The sequence below is a fragment of the Mya arenaria genome, chromosome 15 (assembly GCF_026914265.1).
Source record: "Mya arenaria isolate MELC-2E11 chromosome 15, ASM2691426v1".
Classification (NCBI taxonomy): domain Eukaryota; kingdom Metazoa; phylum Mollusca; class Bivalvia; order Myida; family Myidae; genus Mya; species Mya arenaria.
The window spans coordinates 40,471,427-40,491,181 of NC_069136.1; the positions used below are offsets into that span (position 1 = coordinate 40,471,427).

Sequence of the window (19,755 nt, forward strand, 5' to 3'; positions counted from 1 at the left end):
GTTTCATTAATTCTGCGTAAATAAAATATAATACTTATTGTGTTTTGTTTTTTTTTCAAAAAATTCGATATCAAGCTTAAAATGATTATGTACAGAATACAACAGCTAGACTGTTGTTTTTTTTCCAAAATATGATTCATAATTTATGAAGAATCAGAATGTCACAGGCAATCATATCTATACAATAGTGTGTGTGTGTCTAAATGTCCATGGACGATAGTGTTACAAACGGATTCTTTCATTTATTTTTTAAAACAAATGGCAAATGCAATTTCTAAAGAAATATTTACAAAATGGGTGTCCTTCAAAAAATAAAGTTAAACACAGTTTTATATGTTTTTCGTGCAGCAACAACACCACCTCCTAGTTTATATGGGATAAGAAATTGCCGTTGAACAGACCATACCCTTTCAATGCTCTTCTTAGACAGATGACTAAATAAACCTTGTCCTGACATCCCTACGTCATAAGCGATTGCAATTTAAGCATGTAATAACACTTTTTGAAGAACCTCCATAGGTATATCTGTCAGAATACAGTAACATGTGAATACAATTACCAATTTTGTATTGTTTTGTTGATCAGTTAGAAATAACATATTAACCCAAACAAACGTGAAAACTATATAGTTTCGTTTTAAGCAAAAATTTAAATTACTATTGCACTGCTAAATTTGTATAACGTGGTATAATCGAACCTGATTTATTAGACCTAAAGCCTACACTATATTTAATAACAGATATCATGTCAGAAAAAACAGCAACAACATGTTTTGATTTGACAATTTTTATCTTCTAAAATCTAAATTAGAGATAATGTGATTATTTGAGCCTAAGGCAACAGCAAGGTACAAACTGATGTGTATACACTGATGAGAAAAATATAGAACATTAATGTGTAGTGTCCTCACGTTGATGCAATGGTGCCTATACAGATATATTTGGCACAACTGGAACTCAGCAATAACACTGGATTGACAAAACTTGAATCGTTCCAAAAGCCTCACACAACCATATGAATATTTTACTTTGACACATGCCTACAATGAGAAAGACAAAAAGAGGTAAAAATGAGTGTATCGTTATAACTGCATCGCAAAGTCACGGCACAATCTTACTTTGACACAAACCTACAATGAGAAACACAAACACAACATGAGTGTATCGTTCTAACTGCCTCAGAAAACCGTACTCATTTGGCAGAAGTCTACAGCTAGAAACACAAACACAACATGAGTGAATCGTTCTAACTGCTTCACAAAACCGTACTCATTTGGCACAAGCTTACAGCTTGAAACACAAACCTAACATGAGTGTATCGTTCCAACTGCCTCACAAGGTCACACGTATTTGGCAGAAGCCTACAGCTAAAAACACTAACACAACATGAGTGTAACTGCTTCACAAAGCCACACTCATTTGGCACAAGCCTATAATAAGAAACACAAACACAACATGAGTGTATCGTCCAACTGCCTCACAAAGCCACACGCATTTGGCACAAGCCTATAATAAGAAACACAAACACATCATGAGTGAATCGTTCCAACTGCCTCACAACGTCACACTTTTTTGGCAGAAACATACAACTACAAAAAAGTCTAGTTATATTAATACGGGCTAGTATGAGGCCGATAACACATTATATTTACAGGATTAAAGTAACATTTTATCACTGTTCAGCTGAGTTTATCGCTCAAAAATAACAAATACTAATTGTCAAGTTTAAAGTGTGTATAATAAGCATGTAAAAAACAGGTACATATTGAATTCCGATGCTGTTTTTTTATTTATCGGGATTTACGTGGTAGGCAAACCAAAGCATTTTTGCATTTGAAAAATGTGCGATAATTGCGACAGATACATGTGTCGTAGGCGATATTATACATTAGAAAGAGAGGTTAAATTCGTTGGACACAACGATATCAATTTAATTTTATGTTTTTGACAATTTCTTTTCTTCCAGCAATGTAATCATCTGATATTTAGTCTCTTTTATTCAGTACCTTTTATAGCACCATACACCACATGCAACAATGATCACAGCAATCACCACAGCACTTGTCGTTAGTATCACCGTTAGTGTCACAACCAGTGTTAATGGAAACTCATCTGGAAAAAAACACGGGAAACTTATATAACTGATATCTCCAATCCGAAATAAAACATTACATACATAATACCATCAAACGGTTAAAATAAGGTGATATTTGACGATTTAAAACCAGAACGTGGTATGTAGTATCAAAGGAATTAAAATAATAAAATGAATTATACAGGGAAAGTGGCAAAATATTCACACATGAACTTTGTTAAGAGACACATTGTAAGAATTCAAACGGCAATTAACAAGTGGCAAAAACATATTAACACCACATAATCAAATACAAACACCACAAATAGGCAAAACACGCATCAAAACAGTTTTGTCGATATGTGCTGGGATTATCGCATTGAAACTTTCATTGAATAACGAGCTCACTGGAACATGAGTCTACCGCGGAATTAAAAAAGTTTGTATAGACATAATTTCACTTGTCCCAACATTTACCAATGCTTTCAAATTTAAAAAAATATATACCTAATCAGAGCAAGCATCATAATGAACAAAATGAAAACAATGAAGAACCTGCAATAGCATGAATGAAGAGGAGCAAATGGGCTAGCTCTTAAATTGTATGATAAAGACTCAAGGATAGCCATTCGACATAGCTTATCCATAAGTCACTACATATATGTAATGCATATGTGTACCGTGTTTCCAAATGATATGTACCTGGGCTGAATATGTAGAATCGATTATACCATGATTATTTCTGATACACAGTTTTTCCATGATGTCGAACAAGATAAATTATGAAGTTTCAATACTATTAAAGGTGATTGTGATGCAAATAGTTGTTAATGACAAACTGTTAAAATGCCTAACTGTAGCAGAGTTGAGTTACCATTGTTAATTAGCAACGTTTATATATCGTACTTTACAAAACAAGGCAACTGTGTATTTTGCCGTTTATATTCAGTGTCTTGTGAATGCTGATATAGGGAGAAATAAGTCATTGGTATAGTAGGGCAAGTTGTCACAATGTACACCGTACTGTTGAATTCAATCACCATTCAACGAGGAGCTTGAGCAGGCTGTTGGAACAAACGTTTTAATATTAATTTGGTAGACCAATGATATCAAGTAAAATGCTAGCCATTATATCGTGCACATTATGATGAGTGTTGAACAAAGTGCAGCACACTAAATATCAGGCTTCTATTCTGGGAGAGCCATTCAGTACTTAAAAGTGCGTTACCTTCAGTACATATTTCTGGCAAAGCCATACTGTACCAAAAATATATATTACCTTCAGTGGTTGTCTTGTTGATTATGTCCTCTTTTTCTGTAAAATGTTTAATTCATTGATTGAAATAGTACATTAAATTTCAAGTTCGAGAAATAGAATTGCGATAACCAAATCGTTAATCAATGGAGATAAACGTGAGCAAATTGAAAACTTCATTGTCCAAAACATAATAACATTTCCGACTTGGAGATTTCACTATAAAGCAATTCGAATATAGAAAATATACTGTGTCTTACTATGATAAATTCTGATTGAAAGCCTTTATTTCATAGCAAGACGTTTACATCTACATGATTATACTTATCGTAGGAAAAATAAGTAAGTTCAATTTACTGTAAGACAGTTGATTATTTACTTGATAGGTTCCAGAGAAGAAGCATTACAAACTGAAATACCTGTCACAAAGACGTACGCCTCCTGCATGATAAGGCTGGTGACCAAGTTGGATGCTACACAGTGGTAACTACCTTCGTCTGAGTGAGTCACGTTGTGGATGGTCAACATCATATTTGTCGACGAGTTGGTGATTTGTTCATGGTCTTTAAACCAAATGAAAGTCGGGGGAGGATTTCCTGTGACATTGCATACGAGGTGGCATGTTTGTCCTGCCACTACTGTTTGGTTTTCAAGAGGATGCATTGTTGTAGGTGGAGTAGAACAGAATACATTGGACTCATTAATCGCACCTAGATGGTCCAAAAGGCTTAGAGACATTTCGTATACATCGAGAACTTTTAGCGAATAGTTATTGGTCAATATAAGAAAAATGTCCTCAAAAGCGGAGATACTTTGCATGCTTTGATTTGGTAAGTCAGTTGATGGTAAAACAATTTCATAAAGCGATGCGACAGCGTAATGTGCACAATCAAGGAAAGAGACACATGCATCTGCACTGAAGTATTGGCTTGTTACATTTTCCATGGCGACGACCCAATAATTGACAATTTCTACAGTATTGGCATCATCGGTTTGATTTTGAACCATTGCAGCCGCATCCCCAGAATATCTTTCCACATCCGATAAATAGGAATCAGAAGATAAATTTGCTTTTGCGCTGTCGATGGTTTCTGTCAATTCAGTAAGACTAATGTTGAATTCAGCTTCAGCTACGTTCGGATCAATTCCTAAATCCGTTAACGATGCATTTCCTAGGGAGTGCTTATCTTTTAAACCCAGAGTATCCTGTACGAATGTCGTATTCATCAAGGTACTAGCTGTCTCGTTTGCCATGTCATGCAAAGCATAGATAGTGTCAAATAGGAAAGTATGAATGTTTATAAATGTTTGACAATTTTTCCGAAATATTTCTGTCCTAATATCATATTCACTGTCCGTTTGGTTAGTCGTAAAGCCCAGTGTATCCGCGATTATGTCAATGGTTTCATTGTTAAGTGTTTCTGTAGCATTAACATGAGTATCCCTTGTTTTCCTGTAATGCTTGTATAATAAATTTAGTGAATCATATTCTATCTCTCTTCTTTTGCGTCCGAAGATATTTCCGATGGAATTGAGTATAGATGTTATTGTTGCCTTGGCAGCATACCATAGACTTTGGAAAATGTCATTGAAATTGATGCGTATTTTAATTGTTCTAAATCCAGTTTTAAATACATTTACATCACAGTGGACATCAAAAACGGCTTTATCATGTGATGAAAGTGTAACTTCAAAACCACAATTTCGCACATCAATTATACTTTCTAATCCGTATTTAATGATCAAATTTAAAGCTGCAACGCCTAATTTCACTACCTGCTTAACAGCCTCAAGAGCAAGCTTTGCTCCTTCCAATATCCCTTTAGTTGCCTCTAGTCCTAGTTTAGCCAAATCAAGTGCAGCTATAGCTATGTCCAAAACAACCCTTGATTTATCAACAATGAATTGTGCAGCTGACACTATTACTTTTGCAGCATCTAAGGCTAGCATTGGAATGCGGACAAATACCTTGGCTGCTTCTAGTGCTAAAAAAGCAATGGCTCGAACAGCTCTGCATAGAAGGTTAAGGGCGAGGCAGATAGGATCAGGAAAAGAAATCATGCAGCTTGTAAATTTACAACATGGGTATGGTATATTAAATACCCAAACCCGTTTGTGACAAATTTTACATTGAATTCCTGGAATACATATTTTCTTGCAGTTTTTAATCCTACATAATCTGTCAACCTTTCTTTGGGCTTCATTTAGTTTACTTAATGCATCTTTAAATGGTTTCTTCGCATCTTCTAGTTTATCGTTAGCTCTATCAAGTGCACGTACCGCATCATCGAATTTTGAATTTGCATTACGGAAAATCGACTTTTTATCTTCAAGCCAGTTTTGAGCTGAGGTTAACCCTCTCTGAGCCTTTGTCACACCGTCTTGTAACTTACTTATTCTTTTGTTGGCCTCATCAGCTATAGTATTTGTAAATCTACGAAGTGCAGCTAAATAACCATCATCAAAACTACCGTCTCCATCGGCATCGGCAACAAAACTTCCTTTCACACCAAACGACAATTGGTACCATTCATTTCCAAGTTCTGCAGATATTTGTAGTTGTGCTTTAAATGTATTCCATACATTTCCTTCGAGATAAATATATAAACCTTGATTTGTTATAAACAGGTCTGTTTGAGCCCTAATTCCAAGGAATTTGGCTTCTACACGTAACAAAGCAGCAAATTTACCAAGTGAGTCTAAGCTTATTGCAAGTCCAATGCCTATCCCATTTTCTATACGAAGGAAACGTCCGATCATAGGTAATCCAGAAGAGACAACAGCCAAAACTCTGGCAGCCCTATCACCCTTGAGAACACTATACGCACGCTCAAACCGGCTACATTCCCCCAGACTGTCTATGGAGTATACAAGCTCAATTTCTAGTCCTAAAATCTTTAAGCCTGAAATATCTAGGTCGCCCTTAAATCGAAATCCTGCTCCTGTTATGTTCTTAAACACCATAGAAGCTTGAGCAGTCACATTACTGATCAACATATTAACTCTCTCCCGTATTGCGTTGGTTTCTTCCTTTATAAGCTGTGTTATGTTGTGTTTGACAATTCGTGTATTTTTTCGTATCGAGTCTAAAAACGCATCAGTGTCGTTTTGCAATTGTTTCCATCCTTCTTTCCAGATACCAGTAATTCGTTGAATAACGTATTGCAGATTTGGTATGTTTGTGTTACCAATATCTTGTATAATGTCTTCAAGAATGGCTAGAAGTTTATGACCAGTGGTTATTATTGTATTAAGCAATATGGTTGAATGGTTCGACAACAGCGTTTGATACCTAGCTAAAACATCTTTTGTGAGATTAACAAACCGTTCACTTATATGTTTTAAATCAAGAACTTCTTTTGCTACATCAATTAGTGTTTGATTGTGCGCAGGAGTCTTTGGATCGCTAGCAAGAAAAGCATAGGCTTTAACATTGACCCCGGGTTTGATAAAACGCAAAAGTGGTGCATCGAGAAATGCTTCAGCGTTGAAAAGCACCGACATGAATATTCCTGCAGGATTTGCATTAATACCACAAAAGTTCCTCGGATTAGATCCTGAAAAGGGTTTACTATGTTATAATATTATATGAAAATATTAAGGACAGGATCGCAATTAACAATAAATAACACAGAACGATTTAAATTGTTGTTTATCAAGCGAAAATAGAATGACGTTACGAAGGGAAAGTTCATTTTACATTTACGACAACTCGTTATGGCATTTAGACATAAAACCATCTTGGCAGGCGTGAACTGACATTGATAAAAAACGACTTTATAGAGAAAGGCAGCGTAAACAAAAAGAAATAGAATTATAATATCAGCTTTAGTGAAAAAATTTTTTTGCTGCATAACATTAACCTCCAAGCGAAGCAAGAGCGTTAACTTCACCACTACCACTGCCTCGAATAGTTTGGCTTCCAAATGGAGTTTTGAACGTAAATTCCAAAGCACCAACTGCTTGAAGTCTCACCACAAACCCCCATTCCTCAAGAAATAAACTCTTCAATATCTGAAAATAGTATTATATCATGTAATAGAAATGCTCAATTAGTAGTATTACATTAAAAGTAAAAATGTTGATGTGTATCCACCATTTGTTGTTATAATTGATTTTAGCCTTATATATGTTTAAATATCACTTTTAGTTGTTTAGAAGTTTCGATTGCAATCAATGAAATGCGTGTTGGTAACTTTTTAATCTTAAATTAATATAATGGCTGATTATTCAATTTCGTCGTTTCGTTCCCCGCGGTCGAAATAACGACAAAACGAATAAACGACAATGTATCTTTGTCTGTTTGTCGTGTTTTCCCGTGGCCACGACTTACTATCTCGTTCCAACGACCTAGTTATTTCTTAGACAACCTAGATTAACTTAGTCGTAGGAACGAGTTAGTAAGTTCTAGCAACGAGATAAGTATGTCGTAGGAACGAGATGGTTAGTTTTTGCCACAACATACATAGTCGTGGGAACGAGTAAGTAAATCGTGGCCAAGAGATAGAACTACACGTCACCGCTATGCCACTGTAAATATTCGTGAAACAATAGCATTGAAATATATGTCCATTACTGTTTTAAATAATCAAACGACATGCCCGTTATCATTGAAGACAAACTTGATCGTTCCAAGGCGGGAATCTCATCATTAAACAGGGAAGCTTTTCTGATGTGTGTGTAGTCAGTTCGTGGTTTTTGTTTGTTTGTGTTCCGTTTGACCCATTACCTTGTAAGTTTTTCATGTAAGTTTCATCGTGTTATTGAACTCTAACTGACAAAGGAGTTATAAATAATGCAAACAATATTATCGAAACAATGTGCTTATTTTGCAAGTTGGCATTATAAGACTGGTTAAATGATCGCATCTGTTCGACGTCCTTTGAACAACACATTACGTTCATCGTTCAAAAGTTTAACGAGTTTACTTTGTGTTAAAAACAATAATCCGTGGCACACGATATGCAGCTAGACAATAGCAACTTTATGTTCCTCAATATTGACAACATTATGCTAATTTTAATGTTTTATTCTTTTGTTTCTTTACAATGAAAGACTTTCAAATATATTGAATGTTCAGCAGTTGTGTATGCATAAATCTGTAAGAAAACGTTTTAAAATGATATATAATCGATATAACTATTCTACAACAAATGCTAACTTCTATCTTGATGTCATTGTATTTTAATATAATTAAATAGTGGCTGATGTATGGTTTATTTAGAATACATCACATGTTTATGTTATCAAATCAATTAACATCTATATGGATAGAAGCTGCAAACTAAGAGAGAGAAATACTACAACTAGAATAAGTGTAAATCTGCCGGCAATCTGTTATTTTATACCGCATATAAACTTGTAATTGATTAGCAGAAAGGTGAACCGTAAAGTATGGCCCAAACGAAAGTTTGACGAATAATCGCTTTCCTATTCGATTATTTTTTACTTCGCAACTGACAGAGCGAAAAGACGAAAAGCGACAATTTAGCGACATCATACAAAACAACATAAAGCGCATAAAATGTCTCGTTTTCGTAATTTTATTGTGTCGTTTTGGCTGGGTTGAAAGAACGACAATACAAATAAACGACCTTGTATTATTTTCGATTGTGTTGTCGGTTGGTCCCTCGAAATAAAAAATAAAAAAGGGAAATGGTTTAATTCGATCACCATATTGAATATATTTTAGATGCTCTTTTTGCTGCAGATTCAATTCAAATTTAAATCATTGTATTTTATAATGCTTCAATGGCTTATTGTATATTAATGTGATATAATTATATGTCTCTCAAAAACGTCTCTCTTTTAATGGTAATCGCTTGAATACGAGCTTACATTTATTGGAGACGGGATGGAAAGAAACGCATTTGCCATTCCTGATACGCGGAATATGTCAGTTTCCATTTGGACATCGCCTCCAATCCATACATTTGCTTCTTGAAACACACTGAAAGTAAAGGTTATACATGTATACAATATGATTTTCGAACACGATGTTAAAATTTATCCGTTATTACTCATTGACAATTATACATTTTTATCAGCATGTTATATAGAAAATATTTTTTCAATATAATTGGATGTGCTCATGTTATAGTTCTTCCTCTAGCAATGGTTGCTGTTTAGCATAAAAGCTTATACCTGCGTTACAATAAGAAACGTTATTTAAAGTAAACTTACGGATACTGAATAATTTCATCTCCGTTCCATTGTTGCAAATGTCTTGTCTTAGCATGGACGTTAATGTGTTTCTGAAGAGACAGGCCTACTCCAATCGGGCGGATGTAAACACCAGAATCGTCGATCAGCTTTTTGAATATTTTATATTTGTCAAGAACGTTCCTTGAATTTTCAGGCAAGATAAGGAATACAGATCCCCCATAGTCCTGGCAGACATCAACAATGATGCAGAACGTATTGTTAAACATTGCAGCCGGTAACGTTACTTTCTGGCCATAGATAGACAAAGCAAAACTGTTGCCAAATTTCAGAACCGTGTAAAGGCGTTCAGAATACAAAGGTGCCCCTTTGCATTCTGTCCTCTGAATATCGTCACCTCTACTGAGCTCTGTCTGCAAATCATTTACACCAAGTATCTCGTAGCCGTTTGGGGAGAATTGTAGCCAGTCAGGCAAGGAATTCTCAATATTGTGAAAGAATGATGATAAAAATGAATTTGAAACTAGGAAGTCTCTTAAATCTCGTGGCGTTGTCCCAAATGTCCAGCAATATAGCAGTCTTTCTTCCCCGTATGGAACGCCATCGTTGATATCATGTGTTAACGATCCGGTTATTAATTCAAAATCGTCAGTTCCCTTAACGACTTCTAAGCCTGATATAGACACAGGAAGGGCTATGGCGTTGGCTTCAACAAATACAATACCATAAGTATAAATTCTTCCAGGATCAGTTTTCAAGCTGTACCAACTTGATGTTGACGAGAGTAGAATTTTAATGTCAGTGCCCTCGTCACATTTTGCTAAAACAATTGTAGAACAACCTCGGGGTAAAAACTGTCGCACCAACCCATACTTGGAAAATACGCTTGGTCCAGTTGAACCTGTAATACATACAGTTACATACGATCATATATCAGCTTATATTGATGCCGGACATGATTGGTTTCCAATAAGTACAGTAAAATAAAAAAATATTTATCAATGTACATGTGTATAACTATATCAATGCCGGACATGACTCCCAATTTAAACGCGAGAAAAATGAGTTAGGATGCCAAGTGTCCTCATTCAAGTCGTATACTAGTCAATATGTAAAATATATGTCAGCAGTATATTCAATTTGCCGTGTTATCGTAAACAAGAAATGCACACCTATATTTTTTTGTTTATATCGACTTTGAATATCGCTTTTGTGAAGACAATTTGAGTTAGAAGCTTTTTATAGCACCGTAGCAGTTACGTAATAAAATCAGCATATTAACCGGAACAAGTGAAGCCGTCCTTGTTCAGAGTGCTGTTGCCGCTGCATTTACAAACAAAAGAACCCACTTTGTTGATACATTCATCTTCGCAGCCGCCATTTAGGAATCCAGAACATTCATTTAAGTCTTTGAAAAACAAAACAATATAATATAAAGCAACATACGTGGGAAGTAAATCAGTATAAATAGCGTATGTCGGGGAGAAAAGCTGACCCGTAATGGTAATCCCCCTTAAGAAGGAGTGTATATCTTAATTCATAAAGGAGATCACTACGTTGAAGAAATTGAAGCAAGAAAATATTCAATAATCAAACCGTATGATTTGCAACTATAGTCATATGATTACATTTGTAAAAAATATGAAGCTAGTCTTTCAGTTTTGTTTTAGTTACAGTAAATGTAAAAGAACGTCTTCTCCATCAATGATATTCCTATGATTCAAGTGTTTTGATTAAAAAAAAACACATTTAATTTATCATGGGAAAAATGTTAAATGTTGGTAGCAACAAACCGAGTTCGCAATGCATTCCTGTGTAGCCCTTAGCACATGAGCAGGTATACCCGCCAATGTTGTCAATACAAAATCCTCCGTTTTCACATACGATGCCTTGGCAGTCGTCTTTGTCTGTTAACCATAAATGTATATGACAAGCATTCATATTGAACAGAAAAGACGTGAATTTAGCGTAGAAGTACTATTGAACTTGTTTACTAGAAACATATAGAAATGTCTGAGAGAAATATAAAATTTGTCTAAGAATGAGATAAAATATGGCCTTGAAAGATTAATAAGTTAAAAGCAAACTTTACATTTTTGTAATGATAAGAGAAAAAGGTTAAATTAAACGTACTTATACAATTGAATGTATCCGTTCCAAGCAAATATCCATTCTGACAGGTGCACGTGTAACTGCCGGGTGTGTTTGTACATGTCTGAGAGCACTGAGACGTCCCTTCTGAACATTCGTTAACGTCTAAGAAAACGTATAAATTGTTATGTTTGCATACATGTGCAACATTGCCAATATACTTAGATCAAATAATGCTATTCGCTAGTATTAACATTTGTAATTATTCAATCAGTAGCAATCTAACATTAACAAACTGTCTCGATGTAACTACGTTGTTGCGTTTTTCTCCTCAATATTAACCTTGTATTCATATGTATATGGGCATTAGACAAGTATGTGATCCTAATACTTCAAATCTATTATAAATATATTGCGTCTGAAAAAATGAATAGAAAAACCCTGATAGAAATGATTGCTGATGTTAAAAATATTATCGTGAAAAACCTGGATCATAGTTTTTAAGTATTTATTAGCTAAGTTTGAATACAGTCTGCTTTTTGTTTATTAATTTGGAACCTTTTTTTCAATTATATTTATTGTAAATAGTAATAAACACTATAACCCTTATTTTGCAAGCGCTCTTATATTTTGTTTACATAAAAGTTTAAAACATTGTGACCATTAAGTGTTTTTAAAGTTCATTGATATTTGCAAACTTAAGATTATTATTTTATTTAAAAAACACATTAATTATTTTACATTCTCACAAATATTCGTATAGAATCTGACCTCCTCGGTCTAACGAAAATGGATTTTTATCAACTGTAAAACATTAACATAACAGATTACCATGTATGAGAACATTAGACGTGTCCATACCTGTACATGTTCTTCCATCAGCATGTAGAACATATCCTGGTCGGCAACTACATTGGTAATACCCTTCCCTGTTAGTACAGATGTGATCACAACCATCCTTGTCAGTGTCACACTCATTTACATCTGTGGGGTAGACATGAATCGTTAGGTACTACAAACATGTATTTCAATACCAATAGTTTAAAAAGTACTAACATTGAATTAAACATTTCTTAAGCTGGCGAAAACATTGAACATTCATTTCTGCTCTAAAATTACGCAATGCATTGATGAAAGGTGGATGGTTAAGTTTAATGATAACATTTTGCCCAACTAATTTAAGTAGCTATTAAGAAAAAATCTTTGACAAATACAATGAAAGCTTCATTGAAGTAAAGGTGATTGATAAAGAGTTCATTTACATGCAAGTTGTTTAATTAAAATTCTGCATTTATTATTGGTATGTTCAAATAAACGCTCTTAATAATTTACAAACATCAGTTGTGATGTCACTATGTAATATCCGATATTCAAAGTGGAGACAGTTGTTTTCCATTGAGATTGTTATTGTGTACTTTCTTACACAAACTTGGTAGTGATGTTCAGTAGAGAGTAAAGTTTATTGTCACAGTACCTTTGCAAGTTTGTGAACCAGCGTCGAGGTAATATCCGGTTTCACAATCACAGTTGTAAGATCCGGGAGTGTTAACACACTGTTGGCCACAGGGTGGCGGAGTAAGGCTGCATTCATCTAAGTCTGAGTATGAAAATATTTGTATATATACTTGTTTCGTTGCGTTGAAGGCAAGAATAAGTGTTTTCTGTACTTATGTTCACCGGTTGTTCAAACTTTGACTAACAAACAAGTGACATTCATTTTGTCGGTTAGGATGCTGGTTGTTAATGGTTTTATGGTTCAAACTGTTTTAAATACTTCAATATTAAGAGTGTATGCAAATGTTAATGCGATACACTAGGGTTTTGAGTTTACATAATATGTGTCCTTTGATTCGATTAAAATGAATCAACATATACACTTTTAACTATTATAATAACCCTTCTTTACCGTTACATGCCTTCCCATCAGCAGCCAGCTGGTACCCGGCCCTACAGGAACACGTATATGAGCCAACAGTGTTGGTACAATCTTGTCCGCACTGAGATGTTCCCACAGAACATTCGTTGATGTCTGCAAATGTGTATCAACAGTGACATATTATAAGCCATAGCAAAATCAAAATAATTACATATTGATTTATTTAGAGAGAAGAATGAACATTTTAAATAAACAAGAAATTTAAGGAGTAGTTTATGATTGTTTCAAGAGTAGTAAGTTAGTTTTTAGTGCGATATTCTTTCGTGACGTCCAAATAGTTCACTAAAATAAGCTGACTTTTGATATGTCTACCTTTTGAATGCATAATAAAACAATTGCAATATTAGAAGTTTGCGGGATTTAAGTAAACATGATATAACTCATTATAGTTATTTAAAAAACGTAGCCATAACCATTGCATCGACGTCCGTCCGAAGCAAGTGTGTAGCCTTCTCTACAGCTGCACTGATGTGTCCCTGGCTTGTTAGAACACGTGTGAGCACATCCTCCATTGTTGGAAGAGCATTCGTTCTTATCTATGATAAAAGAGATGAAAGAAAACTATTTGTATTATAACTCCTTAAAATCATACGAACTTTGTTATTATAGATTCATCTGGTCATTACAATTCAATTTACAGAAATAAAACATGTCATAATGCAATATTTCAAACATATTGTTGTTAAATTGTAAACAAGTGCCATTATTAACATGCGAAGGGAACAGTTTACCACAATAGTAAGATCCTCCCGCACAGTTTACATTTGAATGAGCCAATTATAGCATATATCCTAAATCACAATTATAAGAGATTGTTTGAATTCCTGTGGATTTGCATTGTAGGTAAATATATTTATTTCAACTATTAAATATACCTTCACAAGTTTTGAGGTCAGTTTTTAACATATATCCACTGTTACAGGAACATGTAAAAGACCCGACGTTGTTCCTACAAACGTGCTGGCAGCCACCATTGTTTGAGGAACACTCATTTACATCTGAAACACACTTAGTCTGTTATTATAATTTCTGGATCTCTTGATGTGTGTAAAATCAGGTCGGTATAATTGAGACTGTTCACCTGTACTAATAATATTTGCAACACTATCAAATACCAACTACCAATAACTTGATAATTTAACAACGGTTTTATTCTGTTCCATAAGCGTTGAATGATTAACGGTCTTCCACAATGTAAAAGTGTGTTAAGAAGAAAACAAATTCAAATATTGCATAAGTTCTGTTTTTTTCTAGTTTTGAGGAACACTTTTTTCAAGAGTAAACCACACATTCTTTTTTACTTGTTTTGGTATAACAAGAGAAATTACGCAAATGATTTTATCAGATCCGATGACATCTTATGAAATGCAATGAAGTTCAATCACCACAAAACCACAAGACATTTTTGTATGAGTAGTCATTAATATTTTGACATAAAAATATTCATTTTGTAGAAAGACTTTTACCAACACAATTAAATTATAATGTTTTATATAATTATTGTGTCGCAAAATGCGTTCATCTTCTTATAACAAATAAAAAATTTCTAAAGGGTGTATGTATTATAATTCCTGAATTTGTAAAGTCAAAATTCAACAAATTATAATGTTTTAGTCCATCCAATCAACTTTTACACTATGGAAGGTCCTTAACGGGTTGAAATGCATATCAAAAACCAAGTTTATGTATGCCTTTTTCTCATCCTATTTCATTTAAAAGAATAATAAATGTAAAACATATGTTTTATCTTTCACATTATTCAAATGGTACCTTAACGGTTTTTGATATTTAAATAAACAGGTATTGTCAAGAGTGTGTTTGAACGTTTAAACGTAAGTACAGTATATGAATGCAAAATACTTTTTACATGGCGTGATTTGCATCACAATAATATAGAGAAATTAAATTGATAAAAGGCTTAATATAAATATATAAAAAGAGAGAGTAACACAAAGGATGAACTTGGTGGACGTGTTAATTATGTTTAAAATTATTCATCGAGTTTGACTGTTCAATTCTTGGGATTTGTCAAAATGTTCGTATAAGATGAATACATTAATTCCAAATCATTTAATCAGCATGGATATTTCTAAAAAAAATATTTTTGGAATACAAATAAGATGTACCGCAATTAAAACTTTTTTTAATTTTACTAAAATGATGTATAAATATCGAAATCAATGATCCTTATGAAGGGTACCGTGTATATTTTGAAAGAAAGGTGCAAAAAACACGTTATTTCTTACTTATGGGACTATAGTTGATCACTGCAATTTTTTAGGGACCCACCTAAAAGACATCTTATATCAGTTATTATTTGTGCTTTTTCAGTTTATAAATATACGGATACAATATTGTTATCAGTAATTAATATTTTCCATCAATGCCTTCTTTGGTAAGAAGTTAAAGGTTTATCACTCAAAATTTATGTCTGTTATTCATATGAACGTATTGATTTTAAATACGAGTGGTGCTTTTATGTAAAACTATTGCTTGGAATTTCAAACAAAACGTTCCCGTAAATCTAAGCGAGTATCTACCATTAGGGCCAAAATTCAGACACAGGAAAGTTTTCTTTTTATTTCGTCCACCACGATCAACAACAGTTGCCTAAGTCGGTATACTTTTCACGTTTCAAGCGGTTTAATTAAGCATGTCTTTAATTACATTAAAGCGAAAACGCGTTAGATGAGCTTGATCATATCAAGCCACATGACGTCATAGGCGGCGTAGATTTTCCGTACAATTTGGTCCTGTTTGACCTTACTTAAGCTCAATAGGAGGTAATCATGTTAACTCATATCTTTCTTCTCATTAAATGTTTACGGGCATTTTCAAAATATCATTGTTCTGTTTACTGCAGTTAAAAGAACGAGAGCGACGTCAGCTATATCATTCTATCATATTGTTGTGCATTTAGGTACAAGTTCGACAATGTTTCTTTCTTAAGTAAGTTTTGGGTATTTTGTGCATGAACGATCCAAGCTGCTTTATAAAACGAAAAGAAAATATTGACGCTTTCTTCTAACAATATATTTATTTATATAATTATAACCTGGATAACTTTGATACCTTATTTCGAAACAATCCAACCGTTGTTTCAGCGTTATGTTTGAAGACTTCAATAAATAGTGCCACTTTTGTTTTAGTGTAATGTATTTAGTGTTCAATAAAACAGAACAGCAGTTGCGTCAGTGAAGTGTGTTCCTTTTTAAAGAACGAGTTCTACTGTTTCTTCTAGGTAATGTATGTGGACTTCGAGTAACGGTTGTTTTACTGTTCCATTTTGAAAGAAATTGACTAACAACAAACATTCTACAATATAAGTTTACTATAATTGCCTTGTACCTTCACACTTTGGAAGTTTGTAGCCAATTTTGCAGCTACATCTGTCAGGCCCTGTACACTGGTTGCTGTTCAAACACGATGTGGACCCATAGCACAAAGCTGTGTCAACATAAAATGAACGTATCTTTATATTTAAATCAAAAATACTATTAAAACTAAAGGGACAAATTCATTATTGAATTAACTAAAATACGATACATTGTACTGTATTAAAATAAATAATACACCAACATAAAACGTTAACTTGCTCATCATCATCATCATCATCATCATCATCATCATCATCATCATCATCATCATCTTCATCACCACCACCATCACACCGCCACCACAACCAACATCATCATCATCATCGTCATCGGCAACGTTATCGGCAACGTCATCGTCGTCGTCATAAGCAACGTCATCGTCATCGGCATCGGCAACGTCATCGGCATCATCATAGTCGCCTAGTCATAGTAGTCGTTGTCGTCTTTTTGTTTTTATCATGATCATGCATTTAATGCCTTCCAGTACAGCTCTCTAAAACCGCACTTAAAAAAGAACTTACGAGTGGCACAGTCTGATCCTGTATATCCCTTGCAGCAAACCTGGCGGTAACACGTGCTGGTACAAGTAGCATACGTTGTCCTGTTATATGGTAAGAGTTGCCTTTTACAAAAAAAGGTCATGCTACACAGGCCAAATAATCGACATAATGGCCATTCAAAGGTGTACTGTGTTGTAACTAAATTCAGTTAAATATCGAATTCTTTGATACTTATAATAAAAATCCAAAGAGTATTGCATTGTCTGTTGTGCTGTTAATTGTAGACTATTTAGTTACGAGAATGATGTAGTCCAGGAGTCTCCCAAAATAACTGGCAGCTATATTCATCTACGGTTTTAAGATCCTTACTTTTCGATCATGTTCATGCGAATTATACAGCATAATATAGTGGCACATTATCCCATTACCGCCTATCGCTCATGATGAATGAAGGCAATTCCTAAACATACCTGTATCTAGTTAATTGTTCCAACCCGTGTAACTCTACAAATATCTTTTTTCAGTGTGTCTTAGTACAAAAACACCAAACAAATTATAGAAATTAAAAACGTTTCCAATTTTTTATATAGTTGAACAAATCTTTGTACCGATATACATCTTATAATAGCTGTGGTACATTTTGACAATTTTTAAATTCAAACCTGAAGTATATCTTGAAATGAGAATAAGACCATTTTGGACAAAAATCTTACCTTTAGCACAATCGCAAAATATGTAAATTATGTTGAATCACTAAAATTTTAATCGCAACTTATAGGGTCCAACATAAGGGGTGTTAAGGGAAATTTTATAAGTCTCCACATAAGATGACAGTAATCTTTCCTCTTCATATTGTTTTCTGTCAGCGTCACTCGAGCATAGCGTTAAACATACCTGTATCTGTTACATCTTGTCCACCCGAGGAATCCACACTTAGTTGTGTAATGTTCACTCTTTGTGCACTTACTGGTACATGTGTAAGCTTCGGAACAGAATCCAGCCTCTGCAGAGCTACAATATTTATATAAAAAAATTCAGGAACAAGCTCAGTAGCCAAAAGTTTAATTTAAAACAAAAACCCCGTTTAATGGCACAGGGTAAACGATAAAGACATAGAGCAAAAACATAAAATTACAAACAAGAAACGTGAAACAACAGCAAAAAAATCCACAAACAACACAGTGCATATATACTATATAACAAGCAAATTCGTTGAATTGATATTCCCCGCCTGATTGGGCTAAGTCAAGGAATGGAAATCAATGGTTGATGAAATATTGTATATAATGTAATATTTAGAATTGATCAAGAAACCTAGTTTATGACTCCATGTTACCCAGTTCCAAACTAATCTAAGATTTCATCAAGGCAAACATTCTGATCAAGTTTCATGAAGATTGGTCCAGCTATATCGCAAAATATATAGCCTTTAGAGTGTCTACAAGTTTGTTTTTTTTATTTGACCCAGTGACCTCATTTTTGATCCCACATGACCTACTAGTTTCAAACTATTCCAAGGTTTCATTGAGACATTCTGATAAAGTTTCATGGAAATTAGAGCAGATATATTGCCTATAGAGTGTTCCCAAGATTTCTGTAAGATATGACCTCGTGACCTAGGTTTTGACACATATGACACACTTTTTAAACGCAGTCGAAATTTAACCCAAAAGAACATTCTGACCATGTTTGAACTTAATCAGACCAATCACCACCATTAAATAGTTTCGGACAAGAGTTTTGAAAGTTTTGACCTTGTGACCTAATTTTCGATCAAATGTGACTCAGTTTTAAAAAAGTCCAAGATTTCATCAAGGAATACATTCTGATTAAGTTTAATGAGTATTTGACCATGTATAATGCCTCTAGTGTGTTTCAAAGATTTTTCTAAGATTTGACCTACTGACGTAGTTTTTGACCCCATGTGACCCAAAAGGATTTGCTTTTGATTTGTTTTAAGTTATTCAATACTTTTTAAAGCAACAGAAGTGTATCTATTAGATTCCATGTTAAACTAAGCATTTGATGACAAACCTGGTACAAAAATTGATCGCTTGAATTTTCCATGTCATAAAAACCAGAAATAAGTTCATTACGGTAATACGAGTACATTAAGGATTTTTACATGCACTAATTTAACGTCCATATTGTAACATCCGTGTTAAAATAAGGAAACTATGTGTTGAAATCTTAAACGGATTCATAAAACATATTCGTTACATTGATCATATTAAAAAATAAACTGACCGTCGGCTGTGAATTAATGTTTTCAATATTGTTTTATGTTTCTATAAATAGACAGTCATGATTATCTCATTGTAAAGTATGAAATACACCTGAATGAATTTCTATATATTAACC

At 34.0% G+C, this 19,755-nt stretch overlaps 1 protein-coding gene across 1 annotated transcript; it reads right to left on the minus strand.

Annotated features, from left to right (window-relative positions):
* Positions 1 to 823: 823 nt before the first annotated feature.
* On the minus strand, positions 824 to 18,379 carry LOC128219377 (uncharacterized). Its single transcript, XM_052927186.1, has 18 exons — positions 18,289 to 18,379; positions 17,416 to 17,495; positions 16,866 to 16,964; positions 14,393 to 14,515; positions 13,931 to 14,053; positions 13,488 to 13,610; positions 13,056 to 13,178; positions 12,443 to 12,565; positions 11,624 to 11,746; positions 11,284 to 11,397; positions 10,773 to 10,898; positions 9,512 to 10,391; positions 9,167 to 9,278; positions 7,192 to 7,342; positions 3,748 to 6,885; positions 3,353 to 3,388; positions 2,006 to 2,111; positions 824 to 1,039 (listed from the first exon to the last, which is right to left on the minus strand). The coding sequence occupies exons 4-18, from the start codon at positions 14,421 to 14,423 to the stop codon at positions 1,024 to 1,026; spliced, it is 5,325 nt and encodes a 1,774-aa protein (XP_052783146.1). The 5' UTR covers positions 14,424 to 14,515; positions 16,866 to 16,964; positions 17,416 to 17,495; positions 18,289 to 18,379; the 3' UTR covers positions 824 to 1,023.
* Between the last annotated feature and the right edge of the window lie 1,376 nt (positions 18,380 to 19,755).